We start from the raw sequence: 22,851 nt of genomic DNA, 5'->3' as shown, positions 1-22,851 counted from the left end.
TTAAAGTCTGAGCCCACATAAATGACATTCCAAAGATTTTCAATTTTCAAGAACTGCAGATATCTACTTTTGACTTTTTTTGCTTGTTCAGAATATGAAGACAAATAAAAGTCATTTTGCTCCATTTACCAGGATAAGCTAGCATAAACAAATGTCACTAATGTAGACAGAGAGTTTCCTCCCCCTCCCATTTTTGGTAAGTAACACTGATTGACAAACAACTTCCTTACTTCTTTGACAGAGAATTTCCCTTTTTCTGCAAGCAACTAGAAATGCACCTTGCCTCTGATTTTGCATATCTGCACTAATCTGCACCCAGAATTAAACAGCAATCATCAGTGATCCCATTACATTCTACAAACTGATAAAATCATAAAAATAGAAGCCATATGCTGACACCTTGTTTAAGAAAGCAGGTTTCATTGAAAATTAACTAAGAAATATTTTTCATTCTATTATTTAGAGCATCAGCACCCAGCTAAAATTATATATTCTAACCATGTTTCCTGCCAAACCTATTTAAATACACATCATGGTAGAACTGACTTTTTCCCTGACATCTGAAGCATGCAAATACACTGAAAATCACAAGGGTGGTATTCCCCATGCATGAATACCAGATCAGGACCTTTTCACGTCTAAATACATTTTATCTCAATATAGTTCAATTAGCTTATGTCATTACACAGTCAATAATGTTTCATAATAAACACAGAAAACCCAAACAAAAAACCCTGAAATCACAGTAAGCATCCATTTAGTTATCAGAAAAAAAAATGGTACATGAAAGATACTGAGAAACACCATTATCTTGAAGGAAAAATAAGAATGGGAAGCATAAAGGATCACCCATGGACAAGAAGATCTCCATGTATATAGAATACTAAGAATGATTTCTTGCTGTAGCTTTCATAAAGGGAAAAGTGTGGACGATATTTGTAGAGGGAAAGCTCTTATGGATATTAACAATGGATAATTTTTATGTTCACTTTAGTATGGACCAGGCTATTCATGGACTCACAACATTGGCAAGAAGCATATACCTGCATCCATATGCTTCTGATACAAACCATAATAGAAAAGATAGTTGCAAATAGATTTTCTGACACTTAGCTCCTTAATTTGCTTTTTTAGGTATATGCTATAAGCTACAAACCCAGATTCTGTTACAATTTCTGACAACTGTCTAACACATATTGTAAATTCTTAAAAATAAACCTGTATTTTAAAAATTACTTTTGAAATCAACAACAGCTAATGCAAACCACCAATCTCACTACTAAACAGTCATAGCAAAAGCATCAGATTTACACTTCACCAGCAGCTACTGGAAAAGCACTTATTCACAGTTGAGCTGCTCAAGTAATTTTGTTTATTTCAACCTTGTATTACATCCCAGCCTCACAAGTTCCCAGAGCTATTCCCTCCCTTGGGCCCATCCCTCTCCTCTGCCCAGACCCCAAGGTTATTTTTTCATTTAACACCTGTACAACAGAGACATTTTTCACCCTAACAGGTGGATAAATGCAAATCCTCACTTAACATATGCTCTACTATAAGCCTACTCTTCACCTACTGAGCTGCAGCAGAAAACTTGACTTTAAAACACCTGTGGAGGATTTATCACCAATATTATGGCTCCACAAGCACTTTCAATTTCTGAACTAGGGGAATGCAAACAGCAATTCTTAGAAGTCCCAGACCAGGAGTTTTATAACAAAAATTGCTAAACTCCATGGCTGTTCACTATCATTAATGAATGAGAAAACTCACCATATTTCAACCATTATATAAATTTATAAGTAAAATAACACTTTGACTGCTCTGAAACAGTCTGTACACCAGTTATACATATCCTAGTAAGTCAATATTTTTTTGTTGCTGTACCACAGCATTTAAGTTGACATTCGTTTATTTCGATGACTTCCAACTTGCCCTAGCTTTCCTAAGAAATAAAATATCTGACAAGTTTCATGGATGGATAAAAAACCCCACATAAAGTATAAAGCTTTAACAGAACTAGAGATTCTAATTTAAATTCTTAAGTTTAACTGCTACGCTAACAACTAATCAAACTTTGTAGTGAAATCCCATGGAATTAAACGCTGAAAAGGTCAGATCTTTTATGACAAAAAAAGTATTAGTGTTTTAAAAGACAACATTTCGGGTTGCCTTTGAATACTTCAAAACCAGATATACTTAAATCTAAGGGGAACTGCATTCCACTTCTCTGCCCTTTATATTCTGTATAAGCATTAACCTGAAGACTATAAGGAATGTCTTCTAGTTACCAGAGACCACAACCATCACACTGAGCTACGGCTGTAACAAAACAGGCTTGTGCTACAGCTCCGACAACATTGTTCCAACACTTCAGAAAATAAGCACCTCTGTGTCAACTGGGATGCCAGGAGAACACTTCCCAAACCTCCAATGGAGTGGCGGAGGACAGCAGCACAGGTCCATTATACGAACCACATACCAGCCCACGCATTTCTACTGCAGAATTTGCAAGAGCTTGTCTGCTTAAAAAAAACCCCGTACTGACTGGGGGGGCACGGGCAGCTTAGCTGACGTAGCACAGAATTAGGGGATAGAAGCACCTAAAGCGGATACCCGAAGAGCTGCGATCGCAGCTGTCAGTCTCCATAAAGACGATAAACACGCGTGACGGGGAAGACGCGTAACGCCACAGATCCGCCCGGGAACGCCCCGCGGGCCCCTCACGGTGCTCTCCGGAGCTGCTCCCCTGACCTCTCCGCATTCCCCACGCATCCCCGGGGCCGGCCCAGGGACCCCGCTCCCCCTGCAGCCCGGGAAGCGCCACTTGCCTGCGAGGCCGCGGCCCGGGCGGGGCCGGGCGATGCCGCAGCCCCGGGGGCCGCGGGGCGATGGGCAGGGGAGGCACCGGGGACACCGAGCGGCGGCCGGGCCGCTCCGGGCGCGCGGGGGGCGGGCAGGGCCGTCCCGCTCCGGCCGCCAGAGATCCGCGTCTCCCGCTCCAGCCCCGCCCGCCGCGCCCCGACAGCATCGCCGGGACCCGGATGGGGCCGCGCCCCCCGCGCGGTGCCCGGATGGAACCACGGTCGGGGCCGGCCCCGCTCCCCGCCGCGCCGCCCGCGGGCCCCGCAGCCGCCGTCCGCCCCCCAGGCGCCCCGGAGCGCATCCTCGGGGCGCGGCGCGGCCCTCCCGCGGCCGGGGCGGTGCCGCCGGCGCCCGCAGCTGCCCCGGATCCAGTCCCGCGCGCCGCTTCCTGCGGCCGCCCCGCCTCTCCATGGCGGTGCCCGGCGCGGGTCCTGCCGGGAAGGGAGCGGCGCGGCTCGGCCTCGCAGCCTGAGCGGCGGCAGCGCCGCCATGTCCGGGGGCAGCAGCGCCGGCGAGTGGTGCCTCATGGAGAGCGACCCGGGCGTCTTCACCGAGCTCATCAAGGGCTTCGGTGAGCGTCGAGCGGGGCCGGGCAGGTGGTGGGGTCTCCGCGGGGCTGTTCCCGCACCGCTGGGTGCGAGCCCGCTGTCCCTGCCGGGCGGGGAGGGGATGCGGGGGCTCGGTTGCTGGGGCCGGGGGGGCGCTGGGACGCGCTGCCGGCAGCGAGCGCGGCTCCCCTGATGTCCGCGGCGCTGGCCCGGCCCGGCCCGGCCGCCTGCGGGCAGCGGGGAGTCCGGCCCCAGCGCGGCCTGTGCGGCCCGGCCCGGCTCGGCTCTCGGCCCGGCACCTGTTGCTGTGCTGCGGGACGGCTCGGCAGCAGCGTGCCGGCTAGAGTCACAGCGTCCTTTAGGTTGGAAAAGGCCTCTCAGATCATCGAGAGGCCCAACACCACCTTGTCAGCCAGACCGTGGCGCTGAGTGCCGTGTCCAGTCTTTCCTTAAACACTTCCAGGGCGGTGACTCCATCACTTCCCTGGGCAGCCCATTCTAATGTCTCATCAGCCCTTTGAAAAAATTCCTCCGAATATCCAATTTAAACTTCCCTGGGAAAGTGTTCGGGTTAGAGAGCCCCAGGAGTGAGGACGTTTGGGGAAAGGGCTGTGCCTAGGCTGAGCTGTGGGGCTTGGCAGTGGCTGGGTAGCCTGCAAATGGCTGCCTGGCCTTCCAGAATGTTAAATTTTGTGCTGAATTGCGTTTAAAATCTTTGGTGAAACTGTGAAACGATGGTGATTACAAAAGCCAGGTAATTCTCAGCCAAAGAACCAAAATGATTTTACTCCACATTTCATTGGTTCATAGTTTGTCGTGTTTTTTTCTCTGAAACAAAGTCCATAAGTCCAGATATGCTTCTTTTACATTTTTATTTAGCTAATAAATGAAACTTCCACATACTAAACCTTTTGGGCTCTGTATTATGTAAATATCTTGTTTGAATGTACAGCATTTTTGCTCTACTACCATAGGTCATTGTCTGGAGACAGATGCTTAAAGTTCTGCTTTGGGCTTGGTGATAATGCCTTTATAAAGAGTATTGTTTTCAGTTAAGCAAAGGACATGAAGTGATCAGAGAGATTTAAGCTCCTCTGCTTCTTTTTTAAATGCAACCCTGTTGTAAAGACAGTATCACCGTACACAGGTTCAGAATTTCCTGAAATAACTTCTCTCTGCCTGCCTTGTTTGGGGTTTTTTAATCAAGGTCCATTACATCCCACAGATAGTTTTCCATAGCCTGGATATACTAGTTGTAAATATTACATAATGTCTTTGTGTTTTTTTTCATAAGTCTGTCTTTACTGGCTGCGTCCCTTTTTAAATGAGTTAGGTGAAGAAACCTGTATTTCCCTTATTTCAGGCTGTAGAGGAGCACAAGTAGAAGAAATATGGAGTTTGGAGCCAGAGAACTTTGAAAAATTGAAGTAAGGCACATGTTTTTTAATCGTGTTTGTCTGAAGTCCCTGAAAGAATGTGTACTAAACTCAGGTGTATGTTTGGTGGATCTTTTGTTTGGGGCAGTTTGTGTTTGTGTTTTTTCCTTCAGTTTCTACAGAAGTTCGGTAGGTTTTTGTTTTAATGGAATATCTGGCAGTTAAATTGCTTTTTATTAATGCTTTGGTACTTAATCTAGCTTAATCAGGTTTTGAAAGAAATGCTGATAGTAGCTAGAATGTGGAAGTAGATTCATAGTGATTTTTCCATTAGCTGGCCTTACAGCTCTTAACAAATTCTTGGGCAAATTTCTATTCCTTGCTTTATCTCCCTCCCTCCTCACATGCCATGATGTTGCCTCTGTTGTCTTAAATTATTTTCTGGTACTTAGATACCTTTGTAGCTCATTTTTCCTGCAGAGCCACTTCCATATGGATGTGAAGGCAAATAGACTTTTTATAACTGATAATGACTGGTGGAACAATTTTGCCCTCATTAAGTAACATTAATTCTTCTAATGTTTTGTCCATGTGTAAACATGTTGTTATCCATGTTTACATACGGGATTTTAAGAGGAAAATATCTTTTAACCTAGACCATACTCTTGTATCTTGTGCAAATATCCATACTTGTTGGATTAATCTTTCAAAAGATGTAGGAATTGGTACAGAGGGTGTACTTTTAGAATTCTTGACCGAAGATATTTGACAAGCAACACCTGAATGGCAGAAATGTGGCCTATGAATTGGTTTATTTGCTGTCTACACCATCAGAACATTTGCTCATTAAGTGCCAGTTTTGCATATCCTGGGAGATGTGTGACTTTCTAGTCTTGAGGGCTCCTCCCTTCCCATTTACACCTGCAATATTTTACACAATGTATAAACACTGGGAGTGAAAGAATAGAGAAACATCTTTGTTTTCTAAACAGCAGGTCTGCAGGCACACAGTGTGTGGTCATTGGGAGTGGGGCTGGGCTGAGCCTCATCCCCAGTGGGCACAGCTGTGAGAAGCAGGTGAGCAGCACTGACAGCAATGAGCCATGGAGTGCCCAGGGGCACTGAGCAATCCCAAAGGGAACAGAGGCACACAGGTGCAATGTGGGAACATGAGGGGATAAAAGGCTGGGCTAAAGGACAGGAAGGGCAGAGGCTTGCAGTGGAATGGTCTTACTCTGTATGGGTTGAAGCTTTCTGAAGCTGTATGATGATCCTCTGTGTGCTGTGGCCCTCTCAGCTGTGACATGTGCTGTGACACAGGTCCACTGAGAGAATTTGAAAAAATGTATCTCAGATTTCTGGTCAGAGCTTAGGAAAAAATTCTTAGGCAGTATAGGTGTATGTTTGTCTTTTGTAGAGAAACCATTTGTGGCCTCTTTTTGGTGATGACCTTAGATTTAAGTTGATGAATAAATTTTTGTCTTACTGTAACTGAAGATTTTTTAAGACCAATTTTCTTTACTGATAAATTTCTGTGTTCTGGGAACACTAAATACAATGCAATGTGTAGTAAAAGCTGTTTACTATTCAAGACACGCAGTCTGAAAGCCAAGACACATTTTTACTAGAAGGGACAACTGGGTTTTTCTTACTTGTTGGTGAGATAACTCAAAGCATGAAGTTTTGGGAGAGCTCCTCTTTGGGTATTTTATCTGTGTCCAGAATGATTACAAAAGCTTTTGCTCCTGCTCTTGTACATGACTGACAAATGCTTTGATAGCTGTTTATCAGTAACTAATTCAAATGAGAGTTCTGCAACTATAAAAGTTGCAGCAACCAGGAAAACTGGTCCTGACTTTTGAAAATTAGTGGCTAAATGCTAATTCAGATTGGGATTGTTCAGCACTTACAGAAAGAAGCCCAAATTGTCTTCTGCCTAATTAAAAGAGCACATCTGAAAATTTCAGTGCAAGTTCCTGATATTTAGAAAGAATTAACAGAATTACTGTATGAGCATACAGCTAAACTACAGAACACATAGTTTTAATATTTTTCATCATTACTGGTGACCTTTTTCCTATAAATTTTGTTTTTCAGGCCAGTACATGGGCTGATTTTTCTCTTCAAGTGGCAGCCTGGAGAGGAGCCAGCGGGTTCTGTTGTCCAGGATTCCAGACTGGATACAATATTTTTTGCTAAGCAGGTATGAGAAATTCAGTAATTGTTTTAGATATATCATGACACATAGCTTTTAATACCAAACAAAGGCTATTTTTTTTGTTAATACATACACAGAAATCAATGTTTTGCAAGGTAAAATAGCTTCAACAAATTCTGAGACTAGGAGCTGAGTATTGGCAAAGCAAATCAGTTTGAGCTGTCAAGTCAGGCAAAAATTGCAGCTATGGAAGAAAAAAGCTCTTATTTATTTGTCAGCCCTCACCCATAAAGTAGCTCAGTCTTCTGTGCAGTAGAAGTGACTTGGTAAATGTTCCCAGCAGAATGAGCAATTTACTTCTTTTGAAACCACTTTCAACAACTTGTTGGAAGAAGTTTATTTTGGTCCTGTTTTTATTTCTTATTTTTCCCAAATACTCTGAAGCTGGGGCATTATATGTAGGATAATGCTTTCCTTTAAGGGTTTGCAAACCATTTTGGCATGGAAGTTTTAAGTATTCAAATGAAAAAGCAGAATTTAAATTAGAAATAACAGGAAAACTGATTTAGCTGATGTAATCCATTGTGTTTTATTAAATGCAGAGTAGTACTGAAATTTTGTCTTAGTTAACAGACTGCTGTGTGTGTTGTTTGCAAGCAAGAAAATCAAGAGAAAGTGATCAGAATGAAAGTAGGAGTATTTAATATGGGTGTTAATTACAAAACATTGATATCAAAGGGCAAGTTATTAGGATTTCTGTGAAGACCTATTACATAGTCTAGTTGTTGGGTTGTTTAGGGTGGGGGTTTTGGGGCCTTTTTTTTTGGTTGGGTTTTTTCTTCTTTCCCACCACAAATGCAGAAGCGCTTTGAATGTAAATTTCAGGATATGAAAAAATCTCTACATGCTTCCAGTTAAAAGTATAGAAATATGGAAAACAATGCAAATAGCCATCCTGGCCACTCTGTACCTGCACTTCAGTTTTGTTCCTTTTATAATTGCCTTCCTGTTTTATGCTGTTGTGGGTCAGCTTTTTTAATGCTGATTCTCTTCATTCTTCCCCTGCTGTAGTGATCAGCAGCAGTTTGCTAATTGTCTTTATAGTTTGATAGCTCTCATAGACCCTGGTTTAGGTTGTGATTTATACCTAACCAAACATACTGTTAGTAGCCATCAGCTGTAGCTAAAGAACAGCCATGAGGCAAAGAACTCAGAGAAAATCCTTGATTTAACTTTCAAAAGGTAGTTACACAGTGGGAGGAAATTACTCTGGAATCTAGAGAGGGATTTTTTTTTTGGAGGATGTTGGTTTTTTATTTGAAAGTGAAGGTAAATCTTCCTTCACTCAAGGGATTTCATCTTGTTTCCTGTGAGTAGCTGAGGTTGTCCTAGAATTGCTGTTCTTGTGAATGCTAAAAAGTTTCAAAGCATTTGTCTGCTTGCTCCACTTCTTTTGCCTTTTCCACCCCCTTCCCTTTTTTGAAGCTTGACACTGTGTTTACAGGCAATAGCTAAGAGGAGCTTTCTTGAGCTTTAAGATGGGATTGCAGAATGTACATCACAAAATTTGGATAATGTTAGATTTGATAACAACCACAAAATTAAAGGATAACAAGCACAAAATTAAAGGCTAACAATGAAAAGTCTTCTTTATTTTATAGTTTTCTTTTAAACACTCATATTTTAATGTGGTCTTAAGCTGAAACCTCCTTTTTCATTGTCCCTTTCTTTAGCTACTGCCTTTAAATAGGAGTACTGGAGTGACTCTTAATTTTACCCTGGAAAGCAATTTCCAGAAATGTTGACTCTTACAATAGTACTGCCTGGTTATGCCACTTGATGGCGTGGAATAGATGTTTCAAAAGTCATTTGCAAAAAGTTTAGAATTAGTATATTTTTCATTTTTTAGTGTTATCTGTCAGTCAAGTGCAGTGACTTCGCAAAATTAAAACATTCCTTGAAGACTTATATATGCTTGTGTTTCATATCAGTTCAGTTTTGCCTGGACTGAGCTATTGTGACTGAACAACTAGAAATAGGTACAGAGAAATTATTATTAAAAGTCAACAGAAAGAAACTGCTTTGGATATTTTGGAGGAATCTGTTTAAAACCAGTTTAGCTCTGGTTACTTTCATACTGAAGAAAGTTAGCCTGGGTTAGCGATCCAACTTGACAAGCAATGTTTTGAGGACTTGCAGTGTTTTCTTGAGCAAGTGTCTGATCTTATGATTTGCTACTGATGAGAGCAGGGTGCAGTGAACTCCTGTGAGCCAGTGAAGCTCATCCCCCAGCAGTTTTCTGTGCATAGTATCTGGGCTGGTCTCTGCTGTACTATGAGATGGGTCTGTTCAGCGAGTCTGTACAGGACAAAACTGGTAACAGGTAAGTGAGAGAACAGGGGGTTCTTTGTGCTAGTGCTGAAGTTACTGCATTTCTTAAAACCACAGTCTGAATCCTTCTGAGTCACCCAGGAGCACAAATCAAGATGAGCATTAGTATTGAATACTTGTATTGTGGAAGAGCAAGTCCTCCCAGCCATTGTGCAACTGGGTTCATGTGTATTTTTTATTTCCTCCATATGTTTTAAGGCAAATTTTATGCTCGCTTTGAGGGTCTTTCCAGAAGACCTTTTTTTTCATTACAAAAGTGATGATGTAAAATTACACTAGGTTCATATGTAGGCTGGAATCCCAGAACAAATAGATTGGTTAGGGCAATTTTTATGACATATAAGATTATTGATCTGTTGATCTGTATCTTCAAAACCATCATGACACTGGAGACTGAAAAATCTCAACAGGTCTTTGCCTCTCTTTCCTTTCTCACACATTTTCTTTTAAATGTTCCCATTTGAAGACATTTGGTACAATTGGTTTTACTGCAGGCATGTTTTCAAGTCTTCCTGAATCCTGTGTGAGCAAGACAAGGCTACTGTTAATATATAATAAGAGTTGAGTAGAGGAGATAAACTTCGTTTCTGTTTAAATTTATTATGTGTTCAATCTTAAAAATTGTTTCTTTCTGGGGAACTTTATTTAGAGGCAAAAGACTACAGCTCTCAAACTGTCTAGTAAAACATCTTTAAAATTGCACTAGAGAACACAATTTTGGTAAGAAGCTTGTGCATGCTCACATTTTCCTCATTTCCACTTCCATAGTGATGTTGTAGTTGAATTCCAAATGGCGACTAGATCTTGTTCCAAGTTAAATCACAATTGTGTTGGGGGGTTGAATTTTGAAGTCTTGTCTTGTATGCATGCATATTAAAGGGGTGTTTTTTTAATGGTCACTTTTATGTGCACTCATGTTAAATTTGGCCTCCCTGTTATGCCTAGGTATGATTTGGTCCTCTAGTTGAGGCCACAGAACTCTGGATGATCTTACATACCCTTTGAGCTAGGATACATAGGCACAATGAGGTGAGTTAAGGATACAGTTTCAGCCTTAACTCAGAATTTCCTGATTTCTGTGTTGCTTCAGTGGACCCTTGGTGTTGTTTTCACACACAATGGATACATGATTACAGCTGCTCAATGTATTCAGCTCCCTACCACACTCTTTGGAGGAGCTGCGTTCTCTGCTGAGCACTGCAGAAGTGTCTCTGGACAAAAAAGAATGCCATTGTTGCAGACCTGAAACTAATGGTTTTGAGTTTAATAAATTCTTCAGCTTTCAGTATGGAACTGTTGGTATCCTGCCTTTCTTAGATGCCATGTATTTATTTTATTTTGTGTTGTCATGACAGAACATTAACTTCATCAATTGGGAATACCTTCAGAAGGAGTATCTTATAAATGATACTGTTAATAACAAAACATTGGTCTCTGCTTATGTTTATGGCACTAATGGAAGCATGTGTAATTTTTTTACATTTCCAGTACTTAATTCAAATGACCCTTTCAGATTTGGTAACATTAAGATAGACCAGATATCTGTGTTAAAGCTAAGTTTGGGATAACAGGTAACTTACAAGGAATACAAACATGAAATAAATCAGAAAAATATTTTCAGTAACTGAATATAGCTGTGTAAAGATTATATCTTTACTTCAACAAAAGTTAAATGGAAAAAAAATTATATTGGGTTTCTAAACAAGAATAAATAGTGGAACTTCGTGCTAATGCTGAATTTTTCACGTTGAGCTCTGTAAAACCAACTGTTCTGTAATGTCGGGATGTTTAGTAAGTGAAGCCCAGGGATTTGCTGGTCATACTACCAATTGCAGCACAGGCTTGTCCACAGTTTTTTTGAAAAGCAAAATACATAATCCATCAGTTAGAAGATGTGAGTCAAGAATTTAAAGTGCTTCTGCCTAAAGTTGATCCGGAAGGTTGGATTTTGTCCCTAGAGAAAGGTGCATGCTTAGGAAGTAATGCATCTTACTTAGAGAGCAGCCTCATCAAGTGGTTCCTTGGTTTAAGCTGAGCTTCACTTAGGGATAGGTCAATCTTCTCTTGATACATTGCTGTGTATGTATGTTACAGTTTTCTTTGAAATATTGCTAAATACACCTTGAACTTTTTGCCTACAAAATCTTTTAACTATGGGTGTCTGCTTTAAGTTGGAGTCTTGCATATTGATCAATCTAATACCTCACCAAGACTTCCTGGACAGGAATATCCAGGCAAGTGTTGGTATTTCTGGACAAATACAGAAAATCCTCTTAATCCTTGAGTCCAAATAAAAATCTTTTGGGAATAACCTGCATTTATTATTATGTTACTTAAATGCAAAGAATGTTTTCTGTGAATGCTGAGGCACCCTAAGTAAGAGATACACTGGGAATTAGAGATGGTGTGCTGAAGGATTCTCCAGGTTGTGTGTGGAGCAGTGCTGGACTGGCTGTGTGCATGGATGGCACTGTGTCTGTGTGACAAATAAATCCCACACTTGCTGCATTTGGTCCTGCAGTCACATCACTCTGCGCTCCTCACCCTGCCTGTGAGCCACCACTAGCTAGAGATTCCCTTGTTCCATCTTGCTGTTCTCCTGTGTCATCTACATCCAGGAGCACACTGGATTTTTATGCACATCACCTGCATTTCCTTCTATTCCTTCTATTCCTCTGCTACTTTGTTTAGCTTGCTTCCTATACACTTCATCAGACTTGTCTCATACTGTAGTTGGAATACAAAATATGCTTAAAGGCAAATATTTGATGAGCCCATTAATTCTTTGCAGTCTCACTTTTCCTCTGATTTTATTTTCTGTTCAAGCTTCTGTATCCCGCTATTCAGCAGTTTCAGTGTCGAACTTACCTCTAGGCACAAAATCTCAGTAAATTTCCTTTCCTTGTTTTGAAGCCATTATTGAGTTGTGTGTAAAGAGAGCAACTGATTGTTCCATCTTGATTTTTCAGCAAAATTAGTTGTCATTTAATCCTGTTCCTCCTATAATGCCGTGTATTAATTATCATTTACAAGTACAGTTTGCTGCAGTGACCCTGCCTTCATTGTAACAGCACTGTTCTAACAGTGTGTCAGCACTGATGTCCTTGACTTCTCTTGCTTCTCTATCAGCTTAATTACACTGCATCAGCTTTGCCCACTCTGATCCTCTTGAGATTTCCCTGCTTTCATCCTAGCACTACTTGACCACTGTCTCTGATAACATTCTTCAGTTGTATCTCGGAGAGTCTTTAGTTCTTTTTCCTATGTTACAGTGTAATTCAAAGTATGCCATTCTGCTGGTCTGGGGGTTGGACTTTTTCTGCTGCTGGTTCATTATTTCACTGCCCTTGATGGATTTTCCTTGTATGTCCTTTATTTTGCATCTGTGTATTCTAGCTCTTACCTTCTGTACCTGCAGTTGGTTTCATTTCAGTTTTGGCTGCTGTAATCTCTTCTGTTTGTGCAGTTGACTCCCTTAATTACTATTTAAGTCAACTAGATTGTATTTTTCTTAAATTAATAAGTGTTTTATTATTTGTCATCTGCATATATGCATAATCTGAACTGAGAACACCCTGAAGTATATAAAATAAATTTATGATATGGCTTTTAGTATTAACATACTAGGCTTTCTTTTGTTAGGACTAGCCTTGGTTGTAAAACAGGTTGCTTGGGCTTTTTTTTTTTTTTTTCCTCTTTTCTTGTTGGAAGTGGTTTCACATTCACAGCCCTGAACTAATTTTCTTTTCTTTTTTTTTTTTTTTTTTGTACAAAATTCACATCCTCTCTGGAAGTTTTAAGGTTTAAGTAGCGTTTTCAATTGCAGAATAGTGTCAAAGACTAATGATACATTACTCTTTCCTAACCTATAGCTTCTGAGAAAAAACTGCTAATATAAAATCTTGTATTATGGTCTCATATTATGTGATTACAGTGCATTTAGGTAAATCTCAGATTATATTTAATAATCTTAGCAGCTTCTTTCTTTAAATGCACTGTTTTAGTTTGGTTATTAGTAAACAACATTAAACACATGGCTTTAATAGGAAGGGGGTTGTTTATATTTTCTAAAAGTGGAATATTTAACACTGAAATGTAACAGTGTCAAACTAGTAACTTTAACTTGAAAATGATAGTTATATTGGACAAATATATTATTCACCTAACCATCATTTAAGCAATATCTACATCTTGGAACACTTTTATTAGTTTATCCCTAGAATACTTGATTTTTTTTTTTGTCCAATAAAACTTTTTAATAAAAATTTTAAGTTCCATAATGTGTTTTATTGCTTCAAATTAAATTTTTGACCTCTTACTCCTAGTAGGAGATCTGATTATTTGCAGGACTTTTCTTGGGAGAGTTGACTTTTTTTTAAGGCCATAGATAACACAATTTGGGCAGCTTGCTTTGAATATTACTGTGTGTTTTTCCACAGGGATCCAAGGATTTTTGCCTTTCTTCTATGCCTTTCATTAATCACTTTAGAGAGATGGTAAGGCAGTGGAATGACAGTTTCTGAGGACAGCTGTGAAATAGGAGTTTTATCAGTGAATTGTATATGACAGCCATGAAGAGCTGATTTTATTATAGCAAGGGCTTTTCTGTAGCTACTCAGGCAGCAATTCCAGTCTGTGTTAGGGTGCATCTCTAATGTGAATCAGCATAGAAAGTGTGTGTGTGTAACAAAAGCAAACACAGTTTGAAGTGAACTTTATCAGCAGTGCTTACCAAATTCTCCATGCTTTTTTCTAGGTCATAAATAATGCCTGTGCAACTCAAGCCATAGTAAGTGTGCTGTTAAACTGTGCTCATCAAGACATTCATCTAGGAGAGACCTTGTCAGAATTTAAAGAATTTTCCCAAAGCTTTGATGCTGCAGTGAGTGACCACTGTTTTCTGCATTTTGAGTGTCACAGTGTTACAGCTGTGGTGGTTTACAAGTGTTTTGTTACTTCCTTTCAGATGAAAGGTTTGGCACTGAGCAACTCAGAAGTGATTCGACAAGTTCACAACAGTTTTGCCAGGTAACATATGTTTTAAATCTGGCCAAAATTTGAGCAAATCCTTTTTAATCTCAGAGGTTTTAAAATTTTCTTTGCAGACAACAGATGTTTGAGTTTGATGCAAAGTCTTCAGCAAAGGAAGAAGATGCCTTTCACTTTGTAAGCTATGTTCCTGTTAATGGGAGGCTATATGAGCTAGATGGCTTAAGGGAAGGACCAATTGATTTAGGTAACATTTTACATTTTTGCTGAACATCCTTTATTTTAACAATGGCTTTTTGCAACAAATTGGTCATATGTTACCGGCTCAAAGCAAATTATTTATTAAAATAAAGAATATCTTGAAAGTTTTCTGAATGTGCTGTAGGCTTGTACTTCCTTGCAGTCATTTATATTGTTTTAGTTTTGTTGGTCTGAAAATACTATTTTCTCCCTGCTTCCTCCACGTCTCTGATGCTCTCTTTTCATTTAGTAATCAAGTGATCAGGTCTTGCAATCCCTTCCAAAACCTTGATAGTTTTGTTGCAATACAGAAGTTTACATAAAGGGAGAATATATACAGTTCATTCCAGACACTTTTTATCCATTATGTGGCTTCTGTTTACACACTGCCCTCTTTCTTCTTAGATAGCAAGTGTTTCCCTAATGGTTTAAAAGAAAATAGCTTTGTTCTCTGTAAGACAGGCTTCTGTTTTGTCTTTATTAATCTTTAATCTTTCTTGAGATATGTGTGCCCTGTTGAGTCTTGAAATCTCTGCGCTGCCTATCATGTGTCTGTACTTTAGAGTCTGATACATTGTCAACATGTTCCACACTTCATTCCCAGAGTGTTTTCCCAGATTTGTTGACAATTTTATTTATGTTTAGGCTGAGCAATGGCTTGCTGCTAATCTTGTCTTTAGCCTGTCTAGAGATACTGTACAGTCTTCAGACCTAACAGTGACATCATTTGTGTGGTCACAAGATCATGAGTCTCTAAATTTACTTTAAGGTCTTGAAATTGCAAAAAGAGACATTTTCAACTTAGGAAATCACCTGTGGGTATCCTGTCATATATCTTGAAATCAAGTTTTCTATCATATATCCTTTTATGTTTTTTTCTTTCTGCCTGACTTCTTAACATTATATTGCATCCACATAGAAAAAAATCAAGAGTTAATATTAAACAGCTGTACCTGTCCATAGTGTTTTCCTTTGCTGTCTACTTTAATGTTGTCATACCAACTAATTTCCCTTGTGTCATAAAGATCTTATGTAACATACTTTCCCCCACCCCATTATTTCTTGTTATCAGCAATACAAATGTTAGGTGGTTTTGCCCTTAAAATGTAGCTTTGTTCCATTGCTTTGGTCACTGCATTATCTAACTGTTGTTATTAATAAAATATCTTCCACCTACTGAAAAACCACCTGAGTAATTTCAGATTGCAGTAGCTAAGGAAAAACCTGTTATATACTCTGAAGTTGCTGCATAAGCCTGAATTATATGAGTTGACTTTGAAGTAAATTTTGCCATGATACTGAATGTTTTCCTTTGTTGAATTTTGCAAAGATGATGATTTTTCCCCTGTGTTTTTCCCAGGTGCATGCCATCAGGATGACTGGATAAGTGCCGTGCGGCCCGTCATAGAGAAGCGCATACAAAAGTAAATGGTCGTGATGCCTTTAAAATATAGCACCTTACCTATGCTTAAAAATTCCATAGTCTTACCTTCCTCCACTTAAAGGATTTCCACCGAATTTCTAAGCAATGACACTTATGCATCATTTCTTTATGCATATCACTGTGTGACTTGAGAACCTGTTACCCAACATGAGGCAAATGTGATGATAGATAAATCTCAAATACACTGTGCTGCTGCATAATTAATCCAAGTAGGTGTCTGTGTAGTGAAGAGAGATCCTACGAGTGCTCTGGAAAAGAAGATTGTTATCTGTTACACAGCTGTGGATCTTTGTGAGTGAAAGCTAAGAGTGTCATGACCATGAATAACATTTGCCGACACACTTAAAATTATTAGATAGCCATTCTGTCCATACAGCTGGTATTTAGAGATCTGAAGATTTTTTTTAGGAATGGCTTGTCTCAGAAGTTTAAGCTAGAAAAACATGCTATGGAATTTTGCTACTTCTTAACTCTGTTTCCAAACTGCAGTCCCAAATTTGTTAGAAATAAAGTTGATTTTATGTCATTTTTAGAAAACAATTCTAAGTTTTTACTTGAGGACTTTTTTTTTTTTTGGGTAAGCAAAACAGGATTACCAAGTTGTTTTTGGAGAATTTAACCTCCAAAAGGCCTGGTAGTCTAATTGTTGAATGTACTTCTCACACTGTGTTGAGAAGTCCCCAATATTTTCTAACATGTAATAGTAATGAGAAAGTAAAAACTATTGTGTGAAGCATCTTCTGTGAGTTCTGTTGTCGTGTTTTCTTTTATTTTTTGGACAGTTTCAGTTTTGTTTTGTGACCACGGACAGGAATAGTAAATTTTGGGGAGAGAAGGTAATTAGGAGTTACCTACTGGATAGAGTTAATTTGTGGTCTGATTTTATTTTGTAACAAGATTGGATCTGTAGCACAACTTAATTTAATATACTCATTTAAAATTTTGTTTCCATGGAATGAAATCAAGGAGGGGGCTTTTGAGTTGTCATGTTGATAACTAATTTTGAAAGCGGCTTGTCTTTGTTTTGTTTTTCTGTTCCTCATTTAGATACAGTGAAGGTGAGATAAGGTTTAACCTGATGGCTATTGTGTCTGACAGAAAGATGATATATGAGCAGAGGATTGCAGAGCTACAGAGGCAACTGGCAGAGGTAGGCCATGGAATTTAAATTGCTAAAGTAGTTCCCTGATAGTTCTGTGTGTTGGCTTTACTATTCACTTCCCTTCCTTGCTCCCAATGGAGCAGCAGCAAAAAAAACAGGGAGTGATTGCTAGAGATCTGTCCAGCACAGTGTGGATGCACTCAGTGCTGCAGCTCTGAGCTGAGCACTCAGCACAGTGTGACCATGTAATTTTGACTTTCTGCCTTGATCATTTGCTGTGGTGCTGGAACTGGCTTTTTTTTTTTTTTCGCGGTACCTGCTTGTAACTAACTGCAGAAATTCCTGGTATGTTCCTATCATGGTAAACAAAGCTGAATCTTTCTGTGCTAGAAATACCCTCGAGACAAAACTTGCTTTTAAAAAAAGTAAAATTTAAAAATGGAGTAACATCATCCATTTAAATTTTTGTTTTGTGGAAGGAGGAGCCTATGGATACAGATCAAAGTAGTAATATGTTAACTTCTATACAATCAGAAGTTGCAAAATACCAGATGTTAATTGAAGAAGAGAACCAAAAATTAAAAAGATATAAGGTATGTAGTCTTTGCTTTTCTGATGAAATTATTGGAACAGTTGTAAGATAAAGCCAGCATATATATATATATATATATATATATATATATATATATATGGGAGCTTTGCAATTAATCTGAAGGAACTGGATGGGGACTAGAAGATAGGTCAGCTATATTATAATTCTGTTAATGCTTTTAATTTTTTTTAGATTGAAAATATTAGAAGAAAACATAACTACCTGCCTTTCATCATGGAATTGTTAAAGACTCTAGCAGAGCACCAGCAGTTAATACCATTAGTAGAAAAAGTGAGTATTTCCTAGCTGATAGTATATTACTATAATTCTTCATACCTTCTCTTTTAACTAAACAAGCCCATGTCATTTATTTGTCCAAGTTCTTCGGCCAGGGACAGCTCCCTGCAGTCCTGTGGCACAGTGCTGGGAATTCGGTCCCTCCCTTTTCCCTGCTCCTATGCTCACTTACTGGCTTGGGTTTCCCCCTTTCTAAGGTATCTGGCCATTAACATTGATTTACTACTAAGGTTTGTATTAAAACTTCAATAAACAAGTGTGTCTAGTATTTTGGCAAGGTTATTAAACTGGTTAAGTACTTGAATTGTACCAGCTCTGTGTTAGTGTGCACTTATGCTTGAGTGCTAGAGGCAGGATCCCTGATTTTATACTCACTGACAAATCTCTGAATTAGTATAATGAAAAAAGATCTGTGTGTTATTTAATGGGTACATTCTTTAGCTGGATTTATTTAGGAAGGTACATTTGCAGGCTCGTAGTTTTCAAGAGAGTAACTTGTGGAGTTTTAATCCAGTTCCACGTTAGCAGAAGTCATTGATAACACCCGTCAAGCTGCTTTCACAAGTAAATCACCAGTGAATTGGTGGTAACAGATCTTAATTCTAAATCACTGAATTAAATGCTGTTCTGTTCACTTCAATAAGTGGTAAAAAGCAGCAGCCTGATTCGGAGTTAACTAAATGTTTTGACAGAAAGTTGTTGGCCGGTATTGCTTCTGAGTTGTCCCCTCTTCTTGCCCAATCTGTTTAAGTAAATTCATAAGGAAGAAAGTGCCACTTCCTTACCAGTATGAACTATTTCTGATTGATATAAGTTAGGAGAATCTGTCTGCAAATATTTTGACAGGAACTTTTGTGGGGTTTTTTTCTACTTACTTGAAAGATTTAAACCATTAAGATCTTGGTTCATTTCAGAGTTCAGTTTTGATTATCTATATGTCTGAATGTGGTGTCTTCTTGTGACATAAAATGTTTCCATTAGGAAGAGTTTTTTCTATGTTAAATGAAATTGGTATAGAGGTATGAAAAATGAAGGTTGAAATTATGTTTTTAAAATAGTGCTTTTCCCCTACAGAAGTTACCTAATCTCAGTTTCTTTTGCATAATTTATTTAAACCTGTATTTGTTCTTAAAAGGCTTTATACAATAACCTAGTAAAATAGTAGTAGGATGCTTCTGAAGGGTCCAAATTTACATTTAAATTTTTTTCCCAGTATATTTTTAATATTCAGAAATGTAATGGGTAATCATTCAAAGCTCCAGAATGATCTTCATCTTGTCAAAGCTTGACATCATCTCCCCTTGTTTCCTAGGCAAAAGAAAAACAGAATGCCAAGAAAGCTCAGGAGGCCAAATGAAGATGACTTTGCAAAACACATACAGTTACTTGCTTCTGATACTATTTTCATGACAACAAATAAAGCTTTTCATAAACTTCAATTTTTGTCCAGTGCACGTTTGCCAGTTGTAATGGTTTGTCTTGTACTGTTTGCATGGGTCCGAGTCTTCCTTCCCCTGCATCTTGTGCATGTAGTACTGCTGAGCAATGTTTAGGTTCTCCTGGTCACATTCAGTATTTAACAGTCTCTCTGAAAGCTTGGGAAGTGGACCCAGAAATGTGCAAGGAAAATGTCCCCATTTTGTCCCACTTGAACATGATAATGATACAAATGCCAGAGGTTTAAATATAAGCATGAGCTTTCTTTGCTCATCCCTACTAACAGTTACAAGCCTTTCCAGTTGTTCATTGACATAGCCTGTGTCTTTGTTTTTAAGAAGTATGTGTCTATTTTTTTTACAAAATGGAAAAGTATGACTTCAGCTGTAGAAACGTTTGCAAAGACCAATGTATAATCTCAAAAGAACTGCATTGCTTTAGTAGAAAAGATAATAAATATTCCCATTTTTATTTTGGCAAACTTTTTTCTGTGGTATTTTATTATGGGGTAAGATGATTAGGATATGGAGTTCATCAGCCTTGTGACTTGAGTATATGCATTCTAAATTTGAGGTAGAAAGAAGGCACATGATTGTTTTGGGGAGTTAATATTCTTGGATATAAGGTATTCCTCTTCTGGAGTATGTTCAGTTTAAGTCTTTAAAGCACTGATGGTTTTTTTTTTTTTTACTTTGAGAAGTAATATAAGGAAAAAGGTGTATGGAAGATTATTGTTGATGACAACATTGCTGTGGAAGATGCTTGAGCTGTGTCCCATGGACCAAAGGAAATACCTGGGGAATGAAGTTCACTGGGTGTCCTGCAGGCAGCATGTGAGCTGTGAACAGATTGTTTTGGTATGGATAGTAAAGGCCATTACAACAATACACACTGTTTGAAATATTCACTGTCAGTGTACATGTGTTTGTTTAGAAACTTCCAGTTTCTTCCTAAAAGACTCAGCTAAGAAACAGAAAGAAAAGAAAAAGATATGAAACATTCTGTTACCTGTGGTGCTTCGTATATATTGCATATATATTTATATAAACGGGATAAAATTTTGGCTGAAGAAGTAAAACATAGACTGTGCTCTTCACTGCTGGAAGGATCTCCTCGAGTCATTGCTGTGGCTGGAAAGGTAAGCTCTGTTTTAAAAAAACCTGAGATCCGTATCTGTATTTTGTACAAAATTGATCAGGTTAATGAGAACATAAACTCTTGTGAGAATTTCTTACTTTAGTAATTCACTGAAGCATTATTGTCCAAGGACACAGAAAGACTCTTAGAGGAAGAGACATTTCTGCTTTTAAAATTACATTTTAAACTCCATTTCAACCTGTTGAAAACATTTGTCTTTTTAAGTGGTAGCCTGATGACTCCTGCTGCACCCTGTCATCTTTGAAGAATTTTGCAATTTGATATTAGATGACAACTTAAATTTGTACTGAAGTAATTTCATTCTCCTTTTCCTGGTGTGCTTGGGCACAAAAGGAAAAGGAATTTTGCTGAAGCAGATGACTATTTTTGCAATTATCAACAAATTTTAGTAGCAATTGTTTCAGAAATTAGGAAACATATTGCAAACAACCTTTCTGGATTTGTGGACGGACAAAAAAAGGATGGATGTAAAGATCAAATTTTAACAAAATTTGTTAGTCCAATGTGTAAGTGAAAAATGCTTAGTTTTTTAAAAAGGCTGTTTAATGCAGAAGTAGAACATTTCAAAATTAGTGTTTTCTGTTGTATTATGAATGTTTTTCCCATCAAACTTGGGGCAAATTTTTTACTTTTTTTGCCAAATTTGTAGAACCATTTTTTTATGTGTGTCTTGGCTTTAAAGGCGGTTATTTGTATATTAGGACAGCATCACGTGAATGCAGAGCTGGACATGAAGTTGGTCGTGGCTAGGCTGGGATACAGTTCATTTTCTCCTTGGTAACTGGTGCAGTGCTGTGTTTGGTAACACACTGATGTTTTCAGTGATTGCTAAGCCTCCCACAGGGTCAGAGTCTCCTCTCAGGCATCCCCCTACTCTGGCATGAGGCTCCTCCATGGACTGTGGGTGGAATGCTGCATCCCTGTGTACCTCCATGGGCTGCAGGGGCACAGCTGCCTCACCATGGTCTCCACAGGCTGCAGAGGAATCTCAGTTCCTGCTCCTGAAACACCTCCTGCCTCTCCTTCGCTGCCCCTTGATGTCTACTGTTCCTCTCACATATTCTCACCTTGCTTTTTTCTGGCCACGATTACAACTGCACAACTTTCTTTTCTTTATTCTTAAATCTGCTATCAAAGAGGCATTACTACCATTTCTAATTGGCCCAGCCTTGGCAAGCATCATTTCCATCTTTGGAACCACCAGGGATTGGTTTTGCCAGACATGGAGGAAGCTTCTAGCAGCTTCTCACAGCCCCTATGCTACCAAAAGCCAGGCCATGCAAACCCAGTACAGCTGGTTTCAGCCTCTGCCTCCCAAACCTTGAGAGTTTAGCAGCTACACCTGAGAGATCAGTGGATGACTGGGTTTGCCCTCAACTGCTTTTCAGTGTTTGACTCATCAGTGTAGGAAAGGAACAGTTTTATCTTGTCTATTAATTATGCAAATAAGTGCATACATGCCTATGTGCTTCCTGTGTAAGGAAGTCCAAGGAGAAGGTGGGGTTTGTGTATGAAAATACAGGACACCTTTTCTTTCCTTTTTTTCCCAGAGCACTAGTTAGTGGAAACAACGATAACAGCTGCCTGGGAGAGTCTGTAATAAACTGCCACATAAACAACCTTCTGCTATCAAATTGCTGAAGTCCAAGTACATTCAAGTTGTAAAGACTGAGGACTTCAGAAGGAAGGTAAGTTATTTTATGGCTCATATTTTTCATGCAGGTAACACATGTCTGCCTAGCAAAGCCACAGAAACATTGGGGAGAAACAGACTGGAGATACTGTGGCCTTACGTACAAGAACAAGAAGTTTCCCTAACAGAAGAGAAAGTGTGCTTCTCAAAATAGCTGGCATTTGTTAACAGGCTGAGACTTGTGCGTTCCATGTGCCTCAATGAGCATATAAAAAGGATTGATTCATCTCTGAGAAATTGATGACACTTGCTAAAAATAAATGAGTTTAATATCTCAAAAATATACACACAATGTAAGCTCTATCTGTGCTTACAGGATGTTCTGATCTTTTCACTTTTTTTTTATTTAGCAATTATATCAGTAGCTTATGTAGAAAAATAACATCAAAAATAGCTAACTCACCAAACCACAAATACTGTCTCTTTCTGTCTGGTAATAAGAGCCAATTCCAGTGTCACTAATTTTCACTCAACTTACACATTTCCTTCAGTGATTTTCCTTTTTCTTCCTTTGTAAATGCTGCTTCTTTCACCTGCTAGACTCAAAGAAGAGTAGGGAAA

The 22,851-nt window shown here is 39.1% G+C and overlaps 2 protein-coding genes across 3 annotated transcripts in view; one reads left to right on the top strand and one right to left on the bottom strand.

Annotated features, from left to right (window-relative positions):
• RO60 (Ro60, Y RNA binding protein) overlaps window positions 1-22,851 on the bottom strand; it is a 146,090-nt gene that overhangs the window by 16,734 nt on the left and 106,505 nt on the right. The gene's annotated exons all lie outside the window — the stretch shown is intronic.
• UCHL5 (ubiquitin C-terminal hydrolase L5) lies at window positions 3,219-19,920 on the top strand. Of its 2 annotated transcripts, XM_053985464.1 has the most exons (11): window positions 3,219-3,436; window positions 4,777-4,840; window positions 6,887-6,992; window positions 14,095-14,220; window positions 14,305-14,366; window positions 14,444-14,574; window positions 15,928-15,991; window positions 17,059-17,161; window positions 17,593-17,706; window positions 17,898-17,996; window positions 19,315-19,920. In XM_053985464.1, exons 1-11 carry the CDS (start codon window positions 3,355-3,357, stop codon window positions 19,357-19,359), a joined length of 996 nt encoding a protein of 331 aa, XP_053841439.1. In that variant the 5' UTR covers window positions 3,219-3,354; the 3' UTR covers window positions 19,360-19,920. The 2 variants fall into 2 exon arrangements, with proteins under 2 accessions (XP_053841439.1, XP_053841440.1); XM_053985465.1 differs by lacking the exons at window positions 3,219-3,436; window positions 4,777-4,840 and adding an exon at window positions 10,284-10,367 and having other exon boundaries at window positions 6,917-6,992.

This window comes from Vidua macroura, chromosome 9 (assembly GCF_024509145.1).
Source record: "Vidua macroura isolate BioBank_ID:100142 chromosome 9, ASM2450914v1, whole genome shotgun sequence".
NCBI classification, from domain to species: Eukaryota; Metazoa; Chordata; class Aves; order Passeriformes; family Viduidae; genus Vidua; species Vidua macroura.
This window is presented reverse-complemented; position numbering and strand designations above follow the sequence as displayed.